This window comes from Pararge aegeria, chromosome 23 (assembly GCF_905163445.1).
Source record: "Pararge aegeria chromosome 23, ilParAegt1.1, whole genome shotgun sequence".
Classification (NCBI taxonomy): domain Eukaryota; kingdom Metazoa; phylum Arthropoda; class Insecta; order Lepidoptera; family Nymphalidae; genus Pararge; species Pararge aegeria.
In genome coordinates, this window is record NC_053202.1 from 12,661,552 (window position 1) to 12,681,694 (window position 20,143).

The window sequence follows — 20,143 nt, forward strand, 5'->3', positions numbered from 1 at the left end:
ATTCCAGCCTTGATATGTTTATCACTTCGATTACTAATAAAAATGTGTAACATTACAGTCTATAAAGAATCGACTTACTAATATTGTAAGAAAGAATTAGCGAGAGCTGCGAAAGGTACGGTAGACATTTGTAGGAGTGATACTACTTGCATTAAACTACCACTACGCCACTCAAATGTGAGTTGGCGGGCTATAATTTGCAGAAAGCTATGTAAAGTAAAGGGTCCGCTAAGCAAAGGTAACAGAATTTTATTAACTTCTCGAAGTGGAATGAATAAGTGATCACGTGAGTGAGTGAATCAGAGAAACTTTTCACCTTCACCCGAACTTTCTAACTTTGCCGACAACATTTCCCCTAATCCGATAAAAGTTAGCACGATAAGCATAATAATGTCATTGGATTAAGATGAATATCCTAAATTTATTTAATATAGATAAAGCAGTTATAGCCCAGTGGTTCGGGTTACAGCCAACCTTTAGGGACCGAATTCGATCCTCGGCACGCACCTGGCTTTCTGGGGCTATGTGCTTTTTTTTCAATATCACTTGCTATAGCGTTGAAGGAAAAAATAGTTAGGAAAACGAAATGCCTGAGAGTTCTCCATAATTTTCAGAAAAGCCGTGTGTAGCCCATTAATCCGCACTAGGCCAGCGTGGTGGACTACGGCCTAAAACCCTTCTGGACCGGTAATAGGTTGATATTATGAGTCTTAAAAATAATCGCAATATAACGTTGGAATACATACCATACAGTGTTTTGTCACACTTTAACTGACAGCACCTTTCAAATCAGAGAGAGAGAAACCTAAAAGCTTTAAAGCAGATGAAGGAGCTACTAGAGTAGTGGTATAATAATTTCGCAAAGTGGGTAAATTAATAAACTGGATATGTGACAGATATTTTAATTAAATTTATTTTTGTAAGCATTTTTACGAATGTGCTAATAGTTGTTAGTTAATTAATAAAAGTTTTTTCAAGAAATATTTAAAATTATATATTTTCAATCACAAGCCTCCATAACATTGTTCGAATGGGTATTTTGGTATAAATACGCATGCATTCTCGATACACGTAAGTTGCTAAGCTAAACAATGATTAGTCCAAAAGTTCACCAACAGTCGGTTTAACGTCGAACCGAACCGAGGTCCGAGTCTTCGCACGAGGCATCCTCGGGTCGACGTCTCCCAACTTTCCCCTCGATGTCGTCGAGCCCTGGGGCTCTTCTCATTAGCTCTCGCGCTCCCCCACTCCCTCGGTGACGCTGTACCTACCCCTCAGGTGGTTATCAGCAAGTGTCCATCTGAAAAAGAAAAGAAGATACACGCCAGTCTTGTATGAGACTCAAATGTTGCAAAGATACCTCCAGGTGTCACAGTCGTTATCAGTAGCTAAAAACAATGAAAAACTATTCCACGTTTATTCGAAAGGTCATAACTCTTTTGCACTATAAATAAATCTCACACAGCTTTGTGCACACCCACGCAATGCGCATCTCTCGTTTCAAAGGGTAGTACGATCGCTGTGTCGTTAAGTCGTTCGTGCAATTTGCTAATAAATTATACACGCGAAAATAAAGTTTATATTTCCATCCATAACATACTACTTCATCAACGACCCATTATCGGCCCACTACAGGGTAATCAAGCGCCCTCAGGCATGCAAGTATCTGCAGGACGTTTTCCTTCACCGTTCAAGCAAGTTATATGTAATGCCTTAAACGCACATACACCCAAAAGTAAGAGGTCGGCCGGTGGTCGAGCTTCGTCGCCCACGAAATTGAAGCCGATACCACTATGCTATCACCGCTTCTTACTCACGCACAGTCTATAAAAAGGTTCAAAAGGCAATATTCCGAGTAAGTAAATAAATAATCTTCACTGAATAAACTAGAATGCAAAGCGGCGGAAAAAGGCAGCGGATGTCATTACCGCTGCGCGATGTGGACGGAATCTTGGCTTTAGAGTTTAAAAATAAATCGTCTGTTAACGAGGATAACTGCATGATGTAGCCATCGACATCGTGTCATACGATCGACTACCACTGCACAGACACTGGTCTTTTATAGGGATTCCAAACTGAAAAGTTTCGGGCCACCTGCATCCAGGGACATACTTTTCTTTATTAACTCCCGACGCAAAACGATGGAGTGTTATAAATATTGTATAGAAGCAGGCGTGACATGGCGGGATTCCATGATATGAAAATTAAGCTTAATTTGCTATACTACACGAAAATCAGGAGAAACTTTATGGTGTAATTTATAATTTCTTTAATCTATATACTTTATTTCGGAGCGAAGATCTAAACGGTGTGGCGTTTAGATCTTCGCTCCGAAATCGAAGCATTCTCGGGCAATATTGAGTCAACAATGAATAATTGTTAAGAATAAACAAGTCAGCTTTTCGGGGTATTATAAGTTTGACGTGTCTATGTTTGTGTGTGTGAGTGCGTGAAGCGGACGGTGCTTGAAAGGTGTGTAAGTCGGGATTGTTTTTACGTATGTTTGATGTAAAACTATGATGGCCACCGAAGAATGGCGAATTACATTTTTTTTTCACTACTTCCATGGGTATCAAATGAAAGGGCTTGACTAGTAAATAGTATTGTTAAAGTCGGGGGTGTTTTTTAAAGTTATACATTATTATCTACTCTTATACAACGTGTAAAGGGAAACCAAAATAATACTTTTTTTCTTTCTACTAATAATGAGTCTTTGGAGGTTATAAATTCTAAAGCACATTGAATTTGGACCAATTTTAGATTTGATTTTGCTTCTCATTTTGGCAGATTACTAGAGACTAGCAGAGTGCGATGTTTAGATCATTAACCATTCAAAGCTTTTCTTACTTCCGATTACTTAAATTTGACTTCAACGTTATTGGGTTTCGATACGAGAATACGATACGATGACCAGCGTGAAAGCTTCTTACTAAAGGCACAGTAATAACTGAAGAAACGACCCAAAGAGGCGCGCAATAAATAGGTCGATAAAGGATAAAAACCCACCCGATCGTCCCCGGGGCTCGTTATAAAACTACGTCCCTCCAATAAATTGCCCCGGGACAATATTAGTTTACAAGAATACCTACCATTTATAACCAAATTGCTGTAACCTAATCGAATGGTTTGCAATTTCTGCTTTCCAAGTCTATTTCTCCGAGCAATTTAGTTGTTCAGAAGTCGAGTAAAACTTTTTGGCTTTGTGAGCTCTTTAGTTGTATTATGGACATAGGTATTGCTTGTTTAAACCCTGTATATGGGTAGTTCGATACATATATGTACAGGGTTTGCCGTAAAGCCCTTTTAATCTCAGTGTAATATATAAAGCTGAAGAGTTTGTTTGTTTTTTTACTGGAACGCGATGATCAAAGGAACTACTGGTCTGATTTGAAAAATTCATTCAGTGTCAGATAAGGCTATCGGAATATTTATGAAGGAAGGCTATCTATCATCACGCTAAAACCAATAGGAGCATAAAATCATTTCATCATCATCGTATCAACCGCAGGGCACGGATTTTCTCCCACATTGAGAAGGAGTTAAGGCAGAAGGCCACCACGCTGGCCTAGTACGGATTGGTAGACTCCACATAACGTTGAGAACATTATGTAGAACTCACGATGTTTTCCTTCACCGTTAAAGCTAGTGATATTTTAATTACTTAGACGCACATAACTTAGAAAAGTTAGAGGTGCATGCTGGGATTCGAACTCGGCCCCCCGAAAGGAAAGTCGAGCTCCTACCCACTGCGCTTTCACCGCTATCCAATTTAGTCTACTGATAAGAAAATTTTCCCTTTCTTCCGGGGGAAGCTAAAACAACAAAAAAAGAATTATGAAATGCTCAACGTGCTTTTTCCATGTGTCACCAGGAAACTGCCTTGTGATAGCTGCGGTGCTGTGCTCATCGAAGCTGCGCAGCGTCACGAACCTGTTCATCGTGTCGCTCGCCGTGGCTGACCTTTTGGTCGGCGTGGCTGTGCTACCCTTCTCCGCCACCCGGGAAGTGTTCAAGGTATGTTATGAAAATTAAGCTTAATTTGCTATACTCCCCGAAAAGCACGAGAATGGTGTAATTTATAATTTTTTCAATCCTTATACTCCACACCAAACAGATCTTCGGCAATGTACCCTCTACGCACGTTTCGCTCCGAAACCGGAGGATCCTCAGGAGATGATGACTTTACAATGAATAATTGTTATGTCAAAAAATATTATAAATGTGAAACTGAACGGATTTGGATGAAATTAGGCTTGCATGACATGAAAAAGAACATAGGTTATATAACTTTTATCTCGATTCCTTTAGTAGTTTCTAAAGGAGAATTTAAAATTGCTTACGAGCTAGGCCGCGGGCAGACAGCTTTGAAATTTGGTATGCATGTCAGCTATGCTATGGAAGAGGACATGTACTTTCTATACCGATCTCTCAAATAGTTCCCGCGGTAAGATTAAAAATTGTTACCGAGCGAAGCCTTAGACCACCCAGAATTCAGAAGAAAGTCGCGAGCAAAAGCTAGTAAATAAATATACATATATATATACTTACTAACTATATATACATTTACTAGCTTCAATTAAGCTACTATTATATTACTAATTAAGTTTAATTTTCATAATAATCATGGAATTCCGCAAAGTAAGGCGTTACTTTGCGGAATTCTCGGCCTCTATCCAGTGTTTAAGGTAATTCTTAAAATTTCTCCCATTGCGATTTCCTTGCTAAAGCAGCAGTGCTTTGCTCTTTCAAACTGTGTTATGGAAATAAAATGTTTGTTCAGTTTAATTTTAGACATGCTTACGCATTTATAATACTAGTATAAACGTAGGGATTGACAAAAGACCTAACGAAATTGGCACCACCTACCGGATTTCTAATTTGATGGAACACTTCGATATCGGTGTATTGCGGTCAAATGTAATGACTTTTTTATTGCCTACCCTCAAAGTTGTGTTCAGTTCTAAAAGTTTCCGTAGGAATATTGATGGTTTTTATGGAAATTATCTTTGGTATCACGTAATAGAGTTGGCAGTATAATAAAATGCGCGACCTCCTTCATATTGATAGCTCCTTCCCTGTTCCCTGACCGCACCTCACGCCGTACAAATAAATTCCACCCTCATCATCTGGATGCCTGGTATTCTTCGACTGTTCGAAATACCAGATCATTTCTACCGCGCACTTGCAAATTGAGGAACAATCTCCCATGTGATGTGTTTCCTCAAAAATACAATCTAGCCCATAATCATTACGTTGAGCAGAAGCTTGGTGGTCTTCATAATTTGTAGTAGGATAGAGGACGGTGCTGCCCATTTTCTGTTATGTTCCCTTAGTCGACTCGTACGAGACCCGAGGAAGGAGAACATCAGAGCAAAGGGTAGAAGCTGATCTGAAATAAAAGTATTCATATAGCAGGCTCTTTCTGCGTGGGGGTTGAAACAACATAAATTCAATAGATAAGCCTAAGGGAGATATTCCACTAAAACTGTGCAAGGATGCGATGAAATGAATGAATAAAAACCGACTATGTGTTCGCTTGTTACACAACTATCTATTAATTCACTACAAGTTTCAGCTACAAGCCCTTCACTGCAACGTCATCTCATCATTATCATATCCACCCATTAGCGGCCAACTACAAGATATATATATATATATATATATATACTACATCAATGAGAAATGGGGGGGGAGGTTTGGTGGACCCCACACACCTTTGAGAACATTATGTTGAACTCTCAGGCATGCAGGTTTTACTCACGATGTTTGCCTTCACCGTTAATGCAAGTGATATTTAATTGCTTTACCGGCCAACTACGGGGCACGGGTCTCTCACAATGAGAACAGGTTATACCCCAAATATCCAAATTGGTCCATTTCAAATTTATCGAAAGGTACTTATAATAATCGAATCATGTCAAATTCTATACATTGAAGAATTATTTTTGCAGGGCACTGTATAATCTACTGTAACCTAAACTATTTTTTTTTTAATTTTGGTCTGTCTGTCTCGCTGTCTGTCTGTCTGTTTGTACCTTGGCCGCGCATCACGCTGAATAAATTCAGAACTTCTCAGCGGATAGCAATAAACTTAACGATACTGAATACATAAAGTGTTACATCTATGACGACTTGGGACTCAATAAAAAATGTTACAACTTATTTGCTTAACCTTTATCATACGAAGCAACTATTTGGATTCATCTTTTTACTATTCCTTGTTAAAATGTTGTTGTTAAAATGTTTTTCTTCATTTTTAGTTGTTCAAATAAGTCTATAATAATAAGCCTTTTTTGTCGAAAAAAATAATTTAATGTAAATCCGTTCAGCCGTTTTTGCGTGATTGAGTAACAAACATCCACAATTTAACATTTATAATATTGTAGGATAGTAGGATTTCCGGTGGTCGTTCAGGTTCTTCATCATCACTTCCACTTAACCATACGGTGCATTTCGAAAGGAAATGCACAAGTTCCTTAAAAAAATACTCAAATTTGAACATGCTCTCGATTTCTCCAGGATCCCTCGAATAAATCTTCACCAAAGTAAAATAAGATCTCTGAGGTTAAAAGTAAAAAAAGAATCATCAAATCGGTTTATAAGTGGCGGAGTAATCGAGTAACAAATATACAAAAAAAAAACATACCGTCGAATTGATAACCTTATTCTGTCTTTAAGTCGGTTGTAAAAGATTAAATCCCTCGTAAAAGATCTCTTGGCTTGCTCTAGTGGACAGGGCGCCTTATTTAACGCTGCAGTTCAAAGAACTAGATAAGCCCGCCCCTTGTTTACACAGTCTGCAAATATTTAACACAATGACTGCTAGAGAGGGATTAGCAATCGCAATAATTCTTAGCATGCGAAAAAAAAATGTATATTATTCTATTTTATATCTATTCTTATGTACATACGTTTAAACATGTAATTTTGCAGTAAGTACTTAAATAAAGTATGTATGTTAATGTTAGTTTTATTTAACTTTATGCACCATCGACTTTCCACCCATATCGTCTTCGCACGCTCGGGTTGCCTTTAAAAGATCACTATTTGTGAAAAGGCTGCCTTTGCACCCTAGCACTAAGTAATATTACTATTTCATTGTGTTTTATTGCAATAAACTTTTTTCTATTATATTATATTTATATATATTATATCCTTAGCACCATAATAAAGGTACCATAGCTCTTCCTGAAAGGAGCTAAAAATTACCACGCAGTTATAATCTAAACTTGCGAGTTTAAGGTTTATTATTGAGTGTTTGTGATAATTGCACAGTAATGGTATAATGTAATATAATGGGCAATGATACATTTGAATCTCCAAAGTCGTATACAGCTACCAACTTGGGTCAACTTTGCTTAATAAACCCAATCCACTGATTTGTAGACGAGAAAGCAAGCCTCTTTATTACATGTTGCGTCCTAGCTCACGATATCGCACGATGTGTCATAAGGTATATGTAGTACTTATAGTATAAATTATCCTCGATCTCCATAAGGTTATTTAAAATAATTAATATTGAAGCAGCAAAAACCACTGCGCTCGCGTAACTTGAACATGATGTGATACAGCTGTTGGAGGTTAGCATACACAGCACAATATGATAAAGGTAAAAAAACATAGGGTGGGCAGCAAATAGCATAGCAAATTAAATTAGCATGCTAAAACAGTACAATTCACAGGACTGTGAAAATAAGGAAAAATAGCATTTACAACCATCACTACTGACTGCAACTCCGAGATTTCAACAGCTCTATTATCACTTTGTTTTGAATAGAACGCTGTAGAATAAAGCTTTATTCGTGTTAACTTCTACAAGCGCTTTGAAAAGTCGAATGTCGACGACTCCCCGGCGCAGCGGGCTGTATGTAAGTGGGATGACCGTGATTTAATTAATTTTGATTTTGGTTAATTAATTCGGTAATTCGTAAATTAGCCTAATTCTGACTGTACGCTTCGCGTATATATTTCACTTTTATAAATCTTTCAAATTAATTTTACTCTATTCGTATAATATCATTCTAATTCGTAATCTGGTCTAGCCAATAGCAGAGCTCACTTCCCAAGCCTACCGTTCTACACGAATGCGCATTGTTAGAAGTGATAATAGCTTAGTAGTTAGTAATTCGGTGTTCCTTTCGGGAGACCGAGTTCTATCTCCGGCACGCAAATTTAACGCTCCGGAGTTATGTGTGCTGAACATTTCGTTTCATCCGTTTATTTTACAAAAAGAGTTTGTATTCATTTTGGAGTTAGTTTACAACAACTCTTTAACTTTTGCAATCGTGTTTGAAAAGTTTAATGTATTCGGTTCATCCAGAACGACTCTTTTTATTTCTCACTCGATAAATATCCAGTGGACAGTGGTTTTTAAGTTTTGGAGGTGGGCGTGATCACTGTTACGCAGTTTCATACTTTTACAGTGATCATCGCTGCATTTATTTGCGGTTAAGTTATTTTATCGTTCACAAATAAATAAATAAATAAGATTGGCATCCACTGCTGCTGCATATGTAGGTCTTTGTTGCAAAGTTCCGAATTCCAGGGTGTTGGGTCGCTTGCGTCCGTCGGTGCCCCCAGACTCGGATAATGTCTACTTAGTCCTGACTGTTCGAGCTCTTTAGGATTCCAACGTTTATTTACTCTCCGAGATATATGCCTGACCATTGCCACTTCAGCTTTGCGATTCGTTGAGCTATGACGATAACTTTGCTTCTTTAACGGATTTCATTTCTGATTTGATCACAACGAGACACTCAAAGCATAGTTCTGACGTGACCCTGAATGACTCTGAGCCATCAAATAATCACTAGCGATATGCACTGTTTGATGGTTTTGATCTTCAGCCACTGAGGGATCTACGAAGCTATCTATAAAAGTTGGATTCGGTAGGTTACTCATTTCTTGAAATTGAACTTAACTAACTGGATCCTGTAACCTACTTTGATAAACATCGTCTACAATTTCAAGTGCAGAGCTCTCAGTGATTAGTTGGTGGAGCGGAACATGAGCATTAGGCATAACGATCGTCTTGCTCATGTTCATTCGCAGGCCCTTGTTCAAAAACTCCGCTTAGTTCATTGAGCATCGTATTAATGATCTAAAGGTTCTTATATAAGTTATAATTGACGGACCAAGCAGATGGCCCACATGATGGTAAGTGGAAAACCTTGGCCTATAAACAGGGCAACACTAAGCTGGGCGTGTAAGGAACATGTCCTGCAACGTGCCACCCTATGTCCATCAAGGTGAGGCATAGGTTGATCGAAATGTGCCTGTAATAACAGCGGCACTCACGCCTTTCAGACCGGAACACTTTTAATGGTATGCACAAATTAGTTTGGTGGCTTACTCTCATCAACGATGATTACGATTTTTTGCATTGCTGATGAACTGTGATATTCAGCTCCACTTTGATCTCACACAATATTAAATAATACTTAATGTCCCAATTCAGTTGAAGCTGTGATTGTGCATTGGGTAGGAGCTCGCCTTCACTTCTGGGGGGGCCGAGTTCGAATCTCAGCACGCACCTCTAACTTTTCTAAGCTATAAGCTATGTGCGTTTTAAGTAATTAAAATATCACTTGCTTCAACGGTGAAAGAAAACAGCGTGAGAAAACCTGCAAGCCTGAGAGTTCTTCATAAAGTTCTCCAAGGTGTGTGGAGTCCACCGATCCGCACTGGGCCTTAATCCATTCTCATTGTGGGAGGAGACCCGAGCTCTCTAGTGGGCCAGTAATGGATTGATGATCCAGGCTCCTCCAGGCGTAGTGGGCTCGAGCCCCGGCGAGGGCTATATAGGAATTTATAATTCGCGATTTTCTCTGGTTTTGTATGGTGGGAGGTTGCGGCCATGGCCACTTACCACCGTATTGTTGAAGACGTGCCGCGCGTTCCAGTACGATGCCGATAGAAACTACCATCTCAGACTGACGTCAAGGGCTTGTAGTGGAAATGAAAGTCCGAGGTGGTACTGAGAATTGATTCAAAGAAAACCCAATAACTTATAACCAAGGAATCAAGACCTCGTAATCCTTATTCGAACCTTTAGACCATAAAGCAATTCAGCTCGCATGTATACTGAAAAGGTAGCCTTGAGGCAAAGTTTTGCGATTCGCATCACGGATTCGCGTTGTGGGTTCCCCAGCGGCGTTTTGTACAGAAGTTCTGTAACTTTTTAACAGTCCGCTATTAGGTCAAATTCAGAATAAAAACCAACACATTGTAGGGTTGTATGGGTGTGCAGATATAATGTTTGCTCATCTACCCACTATCCGTGAATCGTGTGTACGCGTCGCGTGGGCAGCAAAAAAGGAAAAATCTGTTCAATAAACACAAAGGAAATAGTTTATACAGCGATAGATATTATGATTGGTTGAGCTTTCCACCCAGAGAGATGTGTAGCTAAGGATGTGTGATTTATATCCAACAAATAGGCCAAGGCGGGTTTTACCAATCGAGGCGGAATATCGTTGTTTCTACATCCCCCCTCATTTTGATTACCTCCTGACGAAGTGGTAAGCACTGTGGTCTTATCAGTGGAACGTCTCGGTTTCGGCTTCGATCTCTGGGGAAGCAATTTGGGATTGAATGATTCCAGATTTTTCTCTTCGGAGTAGTTACGTCAATTCGGCGTAGTTAAACCGCCTCCGCCAATTATCGACAAATTTAGATGATTATTTTTTTACCTGGTATGACATACTACTATTGATGAATTTTTTAATGACAAGGTTGCTTGGAAGCATGCGGCTCCGCTTTCAGCTCTCACAAGATAGAAAAATGAATGTTATAATGCCAAATGTAAATTGTTGATGTTGGAAAAGAGCAACTGCTGAGTTTCTTGCCGGCTTCTTCTCGGTAGAATCTGCCTTCCGAACCGGTGGTAGAATCACTACAAACAGACAGACTTGACGTTCCAAAAGTGCTTATATTAGGCCTACTTGAAATAAATGAATTTTAAATTTTTCATACTTTTTTGTTTGTTGGCTCGGAACAAAAAAAAATTTCATCAGGACAAGATTGTTGAAGGGATCCTGGAGAAATTAAGAGAACTCTTTAATTCTTTGTTGTAGGCACACCCGTAGCAATTTGAGTATTTTTTAAAGCAGCTTGTGCATTTTCTTCCGAAAAGCACCATTCATGTGAAACTGATGGTGAAAGTCACTGATGGCCACCGGAACTATACAATAAGTATTAGACGGGTTGCGCTTCGTATAAACCGCCTCGATAAAAAACAATCCAAGATGGCCGCCACCACAAAATGGCGGATTAAATATGTTTTAAAAATCCCCAGAACATGGATATCAAATGAAAGAGCTTGACATATATTTTTTTTTTAATTTCTCGCAAGGGTATGGGTACTAAGAGGACTGATGAATATTTTTATGAATAATATTCATCAATACTTATCATATCCCCATGAATCTTTTTCAGTGTTTGCGTGTTTATCTGTATATTATAAGTTCTGATGTGTATTATATTCATAAAAATATTCATCAGCTAGTAGTACCAATAACACAAGCTACACTTATTTTGGGGAAGGTGGCGATTTGTGTATTGTAGTATAAATATTTTATCTTATTGATATACAGATAAACAGCGATACACTGAAAATGTTCATCACACAAACATTTTCCAGCTGTGGGAATCGAGCCCACAACCTTGGGAAAGACTCGGAGAAAAAACAAGTCGGGGGCTTATTACATTTTTTATTTCTATATTTTTTGCATTTTCGTTAAACTACGTCCAATTATGAATACAAAAGAAATACCTGATGCCGATTATTTCCAGATATGGATCTTCGGCGACGTGTGGTGCGCAGTGTGGTTGGCCGTGGACGTGTGGATGTGCACGGCCTCCATCTTAAACCTATGCGCCATCTCGCTGGACCGCTACGTGGCCGTCACTCGCCCCGTCAGCTACCCCAGCATCATGAGCAAGAAGCGTGCCAAGGCGCTCATCGCGGGGCTGTGGGTGCTGTCCTTTGTCATCTGCTTCCCGCCGCTCGTCGGCTGGAAGGACAAGAAAGTAAGTGTTCTATTCCACTAAAAGTTCGACCTTGACATATCACCTGTTGGTACGAGATGATGCAGGCTAAGATGGCACAGTCCACAGCTGGAACGAAGCCCTCTCCCAACAGGAGGGTTTGCCATTGGTGATGGCAGTAGTAGAACAGCGGACTCAAGGGGTTGCATTAAGTGCCATATGTAGTACGACCAATATTATTACGTATAGCTATCGAAAAAAATATCTAGCGAAACTTTTTTGCTGCTAAACAGATCCTTATAAATCTAGCAACTAATTATCATCAACTAATATTACTTAATGTTGTTAGTTATCGACTGACGAAGACAAAAAACTACAACAAACAAAAAATGCTTTGTAGTGTTAAACTTAAAAACACTTCCATGACTCTATCTGAATCAGCTATAGCGTCTGGTTGAAAAAAAGGCAAACGACTGTACAAGAAATGATTTTTGAGATTTATATAAAATTCTTACGATAATAGTTTCTCTATAAGAATTTCCCATTAATTGCGATATCATGCATTACACCGTTTTCAAATACATATCTCTAATATAAAGAAATACTGGATTACGCGGGACGAAGGCGATTCGTTCAACGCGGAGTTTAAAACGTAGTGCGGTTGCTGTTGACATCTTTTGTCCACTTGCCTACTCATCTGGCAGCGCTGACCATCGACATGACGCTTCGCCAAACTGACAGGGTATCAAATCAGGTTCCGGGCACTGCCTTCTAACTATAGTAAAATAGAGTGGGTTCCGGACGTAGTTAAAAAGAAAGCGATGCACCCTCAACCTCTATGTCTATTTTAGGCTAAATTTTCAAAAATTTCCTTAATGACAAGGTTGCTTGGAAGCATCCGGCTCCGCTTTCATCTCTCACAAGATAGAAAAATGAATGTTAAAATGTAAATTTTTGATATTGGAAAAAGCAACTGCTGAGATTCTTGCCGGTTTCTTCTCGGTAGAATCTGCCTTCCGAACCGGTGGTAGAGTCCCTACACACAGACAGACTTGACGTTTCAAAAGTGCTTATATTAGAACTTACTTTTACTGGAAATAAATGAATTTACGCAGGAAGGATTTACTATGTAAATATCGCATGGACAAAATATATCAAAATATACTCTTTTCTTAGGTTTTGTAAAAGGAGAGTTCTAAACTCTTCTTTTCAAATACATAAAATTGCCCTAATCATATCCTAAACTTTTTCTACGCATCTTACTGAAACAATAAATTGCTCGGCCATGACCCATATTTTTCCCGCAGCCAGAAGATTCCGACCTCACAGAAGGGAGGATAAACCCGCCATGCCCCTGGACCTGCGAGCTGACCAACGACGCGGGGTACGTGGTGTACTCCGCGCTGGGCTCCTTCTACATCCCCATGTTCGTGATGCTGTTCTTCTACTGGCGGATATACAAAGCCGCTGTCAGGACCACCAAAGCCATCAACCAGGGGTTCCGGACGACAAAAGGCGGTGGTAAGTTATTTTTTGATCTCGCTAGCTTAAAAATGTTGGCCTTATTGTTCAATTCCACGCGCAAAACAATAGTTTATCCGCTATAGTAAAAAAGGTATTCAAATTTAAAAAAAAAAAAAACTATTTTTTACCTATACTTTCCTTACCTATACCTTCTGCCCGCGACTTCGTCTGCGCGGACTTCAGAATTGGGTCTTCTTGGGCTTCGCTCGTTAACAATTTTTAATCTTACCACAGGAACTATTTGAGAGATCGGTATAGAAAGTCCTTTTCATAGCATAGGTGCGTGCATACCAAATTCAAAGCTGTTTGCACGCGGCTTTGCTCGAAAACAATTTTTAGTTTTCCGTAAGAAATCGGGATAAAAGGTAGCCTATTTTCTTTTCTATATCAAAGGCTACATGCATGTCAATTTTCATTAAATTCCGTTCAGCTGATTTTGCGTGATTAAGTTACAAACATCCACACTTTCACATTTATAATATTACTAGCTGTTACCCGCGACTTCGTCTGCGTTTGTTTTTATTTTTTGAGAGAAATGTGGCACTCAATTTAGGTGTAGTTCTACTCAAATTTTCAAGTTTCATTCTCAAAAAAAATACTGGTGTAGTTTTTTAAAAAACAATTTTTCAATTCACCTAGTAAACAATATCGAAGAAGAACTGTCTGATCAGTCTCAGCTCTATATATCTCAGTAGCAGATCGATATTTAATTAATTAAATTTTTAAAAAAACACACAACTCCGAAATATTGGAGGAACGAAAGAGAAACCGGAGCTTTACCGGATAGGCGCTAGCTGGGTGAAAATATTTTGTAAGTACTTAATAATATCTTTGTCAGGGTGTTTTCTCCTAGCATCGGGGTCAGAAACTCATTTACATCACTGACAGTTTGCATTGTCGTTAAACGGTATAAGTCATCTTGAGGGCTCTATGAATAAATTATAAAGGCATATTACTTTTTCACGAGCCTGTTATCGTGAATCATGATGCATGAAAGATTTAGATTGCCTATAGAATAATAATGATGTCCTCTCAAAATTAATTTTCATCTTTATTGTACTGCTGGAGCTATAATTGGGAGCTCAGCCTATACGGTATACAATCTTGGGTTATCAAAGAAACCTAATAGCTACAAAAAGAACTATTAGGAATTCTTTGAAGGCAAAGTCGACATCTTTAATCTCTCAGAAATTTCCGTTTACAGTCTCGGCTTGCTGACTAAAACAGTATACCTGAGACCAAAGTCTACGGAAAGAGCTTCTAGAATAATAGTCCCTAATTATTTGGAGCCATATGAGTCAGCATCTTGCAAAGCTTCACGGTCATTACGAATGCACTGTCGAATATAAATACTTTACGTTCAACGTTGCAACAGCTTCTTTGCCTTGGATGAATTCGGTACGTCCCGCATCGCATCCTCTTACGGTCTGGTACGGATGTTCCTACCGTAACACCTACTGTTTAAGGAAGCAATTAATGAATCCGATATTCATATAATGATGGTTGCTGTTAAATGGTAATACAAAGATGAAAGCAAATAATTGCTAAGACTAATCTTCTTTTTGGCATAATCTGCTTTAAAAATTGGTAGGAGAGTCAGTGATATACTTTTTGTTTCACTAACTTGAAACAAACATCAGTTTAATCGATTGATAAACAAAAGCAAACCCGATTCCTCGAACAACATTCCCACTTCAAAACATGTTTCTTTTCCAGGTAGAGGTCTTGGCAGTAGATTCGATGACAACCGTCTAACTCTGCGGATACATCGTGGCCGGGGATCCGGGGGTGGAAGACCTCACGGATCCCCGCTCTCCAATGCTTCCAACCATTCCACCAGCACTTCCTTAAGCGCATCACCCGAGAGGTTAAGAAGGTAACTCATCCAAATACGTTACAATACCTTGGACCAAATGTTGGTCAATGAAAAAAACTTGTAAGAATAATCCCAATATTTGACCAATGGCTTTTATCTATTCTGATTTCATTGACTTTAATTTTATGCACAAAACCAAATTAACAAAGAGGCATTATTCATCAAAATCATCATAAGCATATTAACCAATGGACGTCCACAGCTAGACATAGGTCTTTTGTATGGAATTTCAAATACCACGGTCTTGTGCCGCTTTGGTCCAGCAGCTTCCTGTGACTCACTTGATGTCCATCCATTAGTTTGGAAGGAGGTATACTCGGTAGCCCAAGTAGGCCTTCAGAATGCAACTGATTGGTTAAAATTAAATCTATTAACGCTTAATGTAATCAAAACCAAATATATAGCATTTTCCATTTCACCGAGGATAACCTTACCTCAAAATACTCTTAAAGTTCACAATTGTGATAACACTCAGTCTGTCACCTGCACCTGCCCACAAATTGACCGCGTAGAAAGTATCAAGTACTTCACCTGGTTGGACGCGTTAGAAAACTAGTATGGGTTTTTAAGAAATTAAGGAACATAATTAAGCCGGAATTGTTGAAAACAATCTATTTTGCCCTTTGCCATTCCATCCTCTCATACTGCATATCTTTGTGGGGAGGGATCGGAAAAACACATATAATTCATCTTGAACGGGCCCAGCGATCGGTTCTTAAAGTCATGGGTCATAAATCCTACCGTTTTCCAACTCACCTACTGTATGAATCCTATATAGTCCTTACTAAGTACGTCAACTATTCTTCTTGGTAATGGCCTCAAGATACATTCATCCCTTACATTTGATCCCACATTCCCCGCTAACAAACGCAGAACCGACATTGTTTGGCGTATCATTTACAAGCCTCGAACATCCTTCTTTAAACACCAACATTCATTCTTAGCTCCCTATATATATAACAAGATCAATAAAAAATTAAATATCTGTCCTATGACTAAATACCTAGCTAAAACGAAAATTACTACATGGCTACTGCAAATGAGCTATGATCAAACGGAAGAGTGCATTCTATCAAATATACGACATCCCTAGCCATCCTGTAGTACGTACGAGTATCTATAATATAAACACACACACACACACACATACACACACAAACACACACACCCACAAACACACACATACACACACAATAAATCTAGTGGAACATTTGTATAATAACTGTACTATAACTCGGAGGTGGGCGGTGGTACATGCAGCACAGTTTTTACTATTGCAATGCCACCCTTGCTAGTATTTTAAGTGCCATTGTAACTGTTCCAAATAAAGATTTATTATTATTAGTCCATATCCTTAAATCTTCCACTCTACTCGATTTCATTTTTGTTTCACAAATATTTTAGTTATTTTAATATCTGTTACCTAGCTTACTAGACTAAACTAGTCTACCTGGATTTCTATCTACTTAACTTATCTAATGCTTGATTCCTCTTATTTTATTGGCCAATCAAAATTTCAATCTGTATATGATTGCACTTTCAGACACTCAAGTGCAAGGCGTGCTCACGAAAAGGTCAAGATCTCCGTCTCATATCCATCATCAGAGCAGATCTGTCCAGCTCATGATAACTCCAGATCCCCAAGCCGGTCACCAAGTCCCTCCCTATACGCTGTCCACTATGAGAGAGATGGGAGAGAGTTAACAGAGAGTAGATTGAGAGTCAGGCCTTCACATCACCTGGCTCCAGGACCTTTGTACGATGAATATGATGATAACAAGCCGAGGACACGGCGTATGGGGAAGAGGAATATTAAGGCGCAGGTATTTATCTACGAGTACATTATTAGAGCTCTTAACGTATCGGTGATAACTTTTAGATGCCTTAAGAAGTCATTTAGATTTTGTTTGACGATAATAACTTTAAAACTACCTCGAATTAATAGTTACCGAAATTTTCTGAAAAAAAATCAACTACTTTTATCCCAATGAACATTTTTATGTTTCTATCCGCGTGCCTCGAAGATCAAGTTAAGGCTTCGGTTTTGGCTATTATCGCTAATAATCGTTACGGCCCACCATCCACATGGTGCAGCATGGTGGTTTTATGTTCTAAGCCCTTCTCTCTTATGAGAGAGGCACTTTGGGCAGTGAGGCTTGTGATGCTTAAAAAACCTAAAAATATTTTTTTAAATCATCAGGTAAAACGTTTTCGCATGGAAACAAAAGCGGCAAAGACTCTTGGCATTATCGTCGGTGGATTCGTGTTTTGCTGGCTGCCATTCTTCAGTGTGTACGTGGTGCGTGCCTTCTGCGGTGACTGCGTGGAGCCCATCGTCTTCTCCATCCTGTTCTGGCTGGGCTATTGCAATTCCGCCATAAACCCTTTGATTTACGCACTCTTCTCAAAAGATTTTAGGTAAGAACTACATTAAGATGCGAGTTACATGCGATGTTTTTTAATACACAATAGAGAACACTAAAAAGCAGGAAACATAAACATCTAAAGCAATTTAAAGGGGCAAGACTTCAGTTAAGCCATCACCATTTTATCTGCATCCAATAATCATATATCTTTCCGAAAGCCTTGATCCACTGCACTGAAGAGAATATGATGCATTTTGGACCATTAAGACGATTTGTCTTTATGGTCCAAATAAGACATCCAGGTTTTTAAAGATTTTCCTTTGTAGCCTTATTTCAGACGGTTTTAGCTAAGTTAATGATGAGAAAATATAATAATGGTATAAGTTATAAGATTTAGCAAATTCAGTGTTTAGTTCTTCCACTGAGCTTGGCTTCTTCAAGATGATCTCAGCTGGGTGTTGTAGTTGTATTAAGTAGAAAATAACTGCTTGTTTATCTAACTTTGTCTCTCCATCTGAATCGTTGTAAACGAATAATTACCAAAAATAATAATAAAATATTTGGGATCTAAGAGCTATTCATAGAATAGTCTAGACTAAAGTTAAAGTCAACATAGATTCACCTGGTCCGAACTTTTTAGATTTGTCTGGATAGGTTGGCTGTGTAATGCTGACCAGGTTCTGATGATGGAACCTCACGGTTATCAAGGGATATATTAGAAGTAATGCAATACTCATATTTTCTCCTATTTTTCCCAGGTTCGCGTTCAAGCGTATAATCTGCAAGTGTTTCTGCGCGGGCGGGGGGGTGCGGCGGGAGTCGGGAGGGGAGGAGGCACCGCGGCGACGACCGCCGCACTCGCACTCGCACTCATTAGAGGAGCAGGACACCTCGGTACACACCAGCAGCAATGACAGGTGACAGTTTTACTTAGGTACTCTTCACGCTTCTGAGCAGGAGGGGTGGAAGTCTGGAAGTGCAGTATTTACATATGAGGTTTTACGCAAAGTAATCTAACTTAAAAACTGACTCCCAATTCCCAAAAAAGTTGCAAGGAGGAAGCTGGTGACCCTTATCCTTACATCCCCTTTTCCTTCTAAGTAGGAAATTCTTGTACAGCTGTAGGACAATTGGGGAAAAATAGAAACCTATAATGCTACTCGAGAAAACCTACTGGATGTTCGACCTAAAAGAAGATCAGAATCAATACAAAGGCATTCAGAGTATAAGGAATGTGACGCTGTAAATTGAGTATCCAAGAAACTACAATTTAAATTACCAATAATACTTAGTATAGGTTTCAGAGTCACTCCTATGTCACATTTAGCGCCTCAAATGGATACATAATTCAAGCTGTCATTTGTAAGGAGGAAGCCAGTGCAATGGTATTATCAGAGGTCAGTGGTCGCGACGCTTTCTCGTTGACATATACTCGTACTACCAGATCAAAGGCATCAAACTAATGTATTTATTTTTATACTGTGATATTAAATCCAATCGTACTTTCTACTATGATTATGAATGCGAAGGTTTGCATGTATGGATGTTTGTTTCTCTTTCAAGCCGGAACTACTAAACCAATTAACCTGAAATTTGGAATGAAGATAGGTTATATCTTGAATTAACACATAGGCTACTCTTTTGATCCGGATAAATGTACGGTTCCCGCGGGATTTATCAAAAAAAGTGGATGGCAAAATCTTGTTAGTATGTATAAGGTAGAAAGGATGATTAATTTGATTATTAATTGTTACAGGTGACGACCAATAATGCGACGGCAAAATGCTCAGTTCAAAGCAACCGTCGCCTGCGTGTAGCAGCTGCCCGCAACATAACATTACAGCACTACCACTTTTATGAATTACAACGATGCATCTGAAATGTAAATTTCCTGGTATACGCGACGATCTTTAAGCCAATCACTACGGGCTACATTCCTTTACCTTCATCCGCTATTGTTATACCTAGTATATTAACACAGCAAGACATAATGAGTCTCTTATTGCTGTAATGGTATTTTAAATTTAAAATAACACGATCTGTATTTAAATGGTACAATGCTTTTGGACCTTGTAAGATAAGTACCCATTTCTGGGCTAACGAATACTGTCGATGTAAAATATAAAAGTGGTAGAATTGTGCATATTCCAGTGAAAACAACAGAGACAATTTCCAAAATGTACCTAATATATCGATGTTTGTATAAATATTTCAATATTATATGGTAATTAATATATGTAAATAAATAAAGTTGCGTGTATCGGTATGTACACGCGGAAGTGAAACTTCTTTGTTCTAATTGATTGTGCTTGTTCACCATATCAACCCATTAACGGCCCACTACAGGGCCTCCTCCCGTAGTCAACTACGCTGGCCCAGTGCGGATTGG

The 20,143-nt window shown here is 38.9% G+C and overlaps 1 protein-coding gene across 2 annotated transcripts in view; it reads left to right on the top strand.

Moving 5' to 3' along the window:
- LOC120634230 (octopamine receptor Oamb) overlaps positions 1-19,938 on the top strand; it is an 87,690-nt gene extending 67,752 nt beyond the window's left edge. Inside the window, exons 3-10 of one of the 2 annotated variants that reach the window (XM_039904704.1) lie at positions 3,872-4,014; positions 11,794-12,030; positions 13,296-13,509; positions 15,229-15,388; positions 16,932-17,211; positions 17,589-17,806; positions 18,513-18,671; positions 19,511-19,938. In XM_039904704.1, coding sequence (XP_039760638.1) covers positions 3,872-4,014; positions 11,794-12,030; positions 13,296-13,509; positions 15,229-15,388; positions 16,932-17,211; positions 17,589-17,806; positions 18,513-18,671; positions 19,511-19,514 — 1,415 coding nt within the window. In that variant the 3' untranslated portion in view covers positions 19,515-19,938. The remainder of the gene's footprint in view (positions 1-3,871; positions 4,015-11,793; positions 12,031-13,295; positions 13,510-15,228; positions 15,389-16,931; positions 17,212-17,588; positions 17,807-18,512; positions 18,672-19,510) is intronic. The other variant, XM_039904705.1, reaches the window with a different exon arrangement.
- The last annotated feature ends 205 nt before the right edge of the window (positions 19,939-20,143 follow it).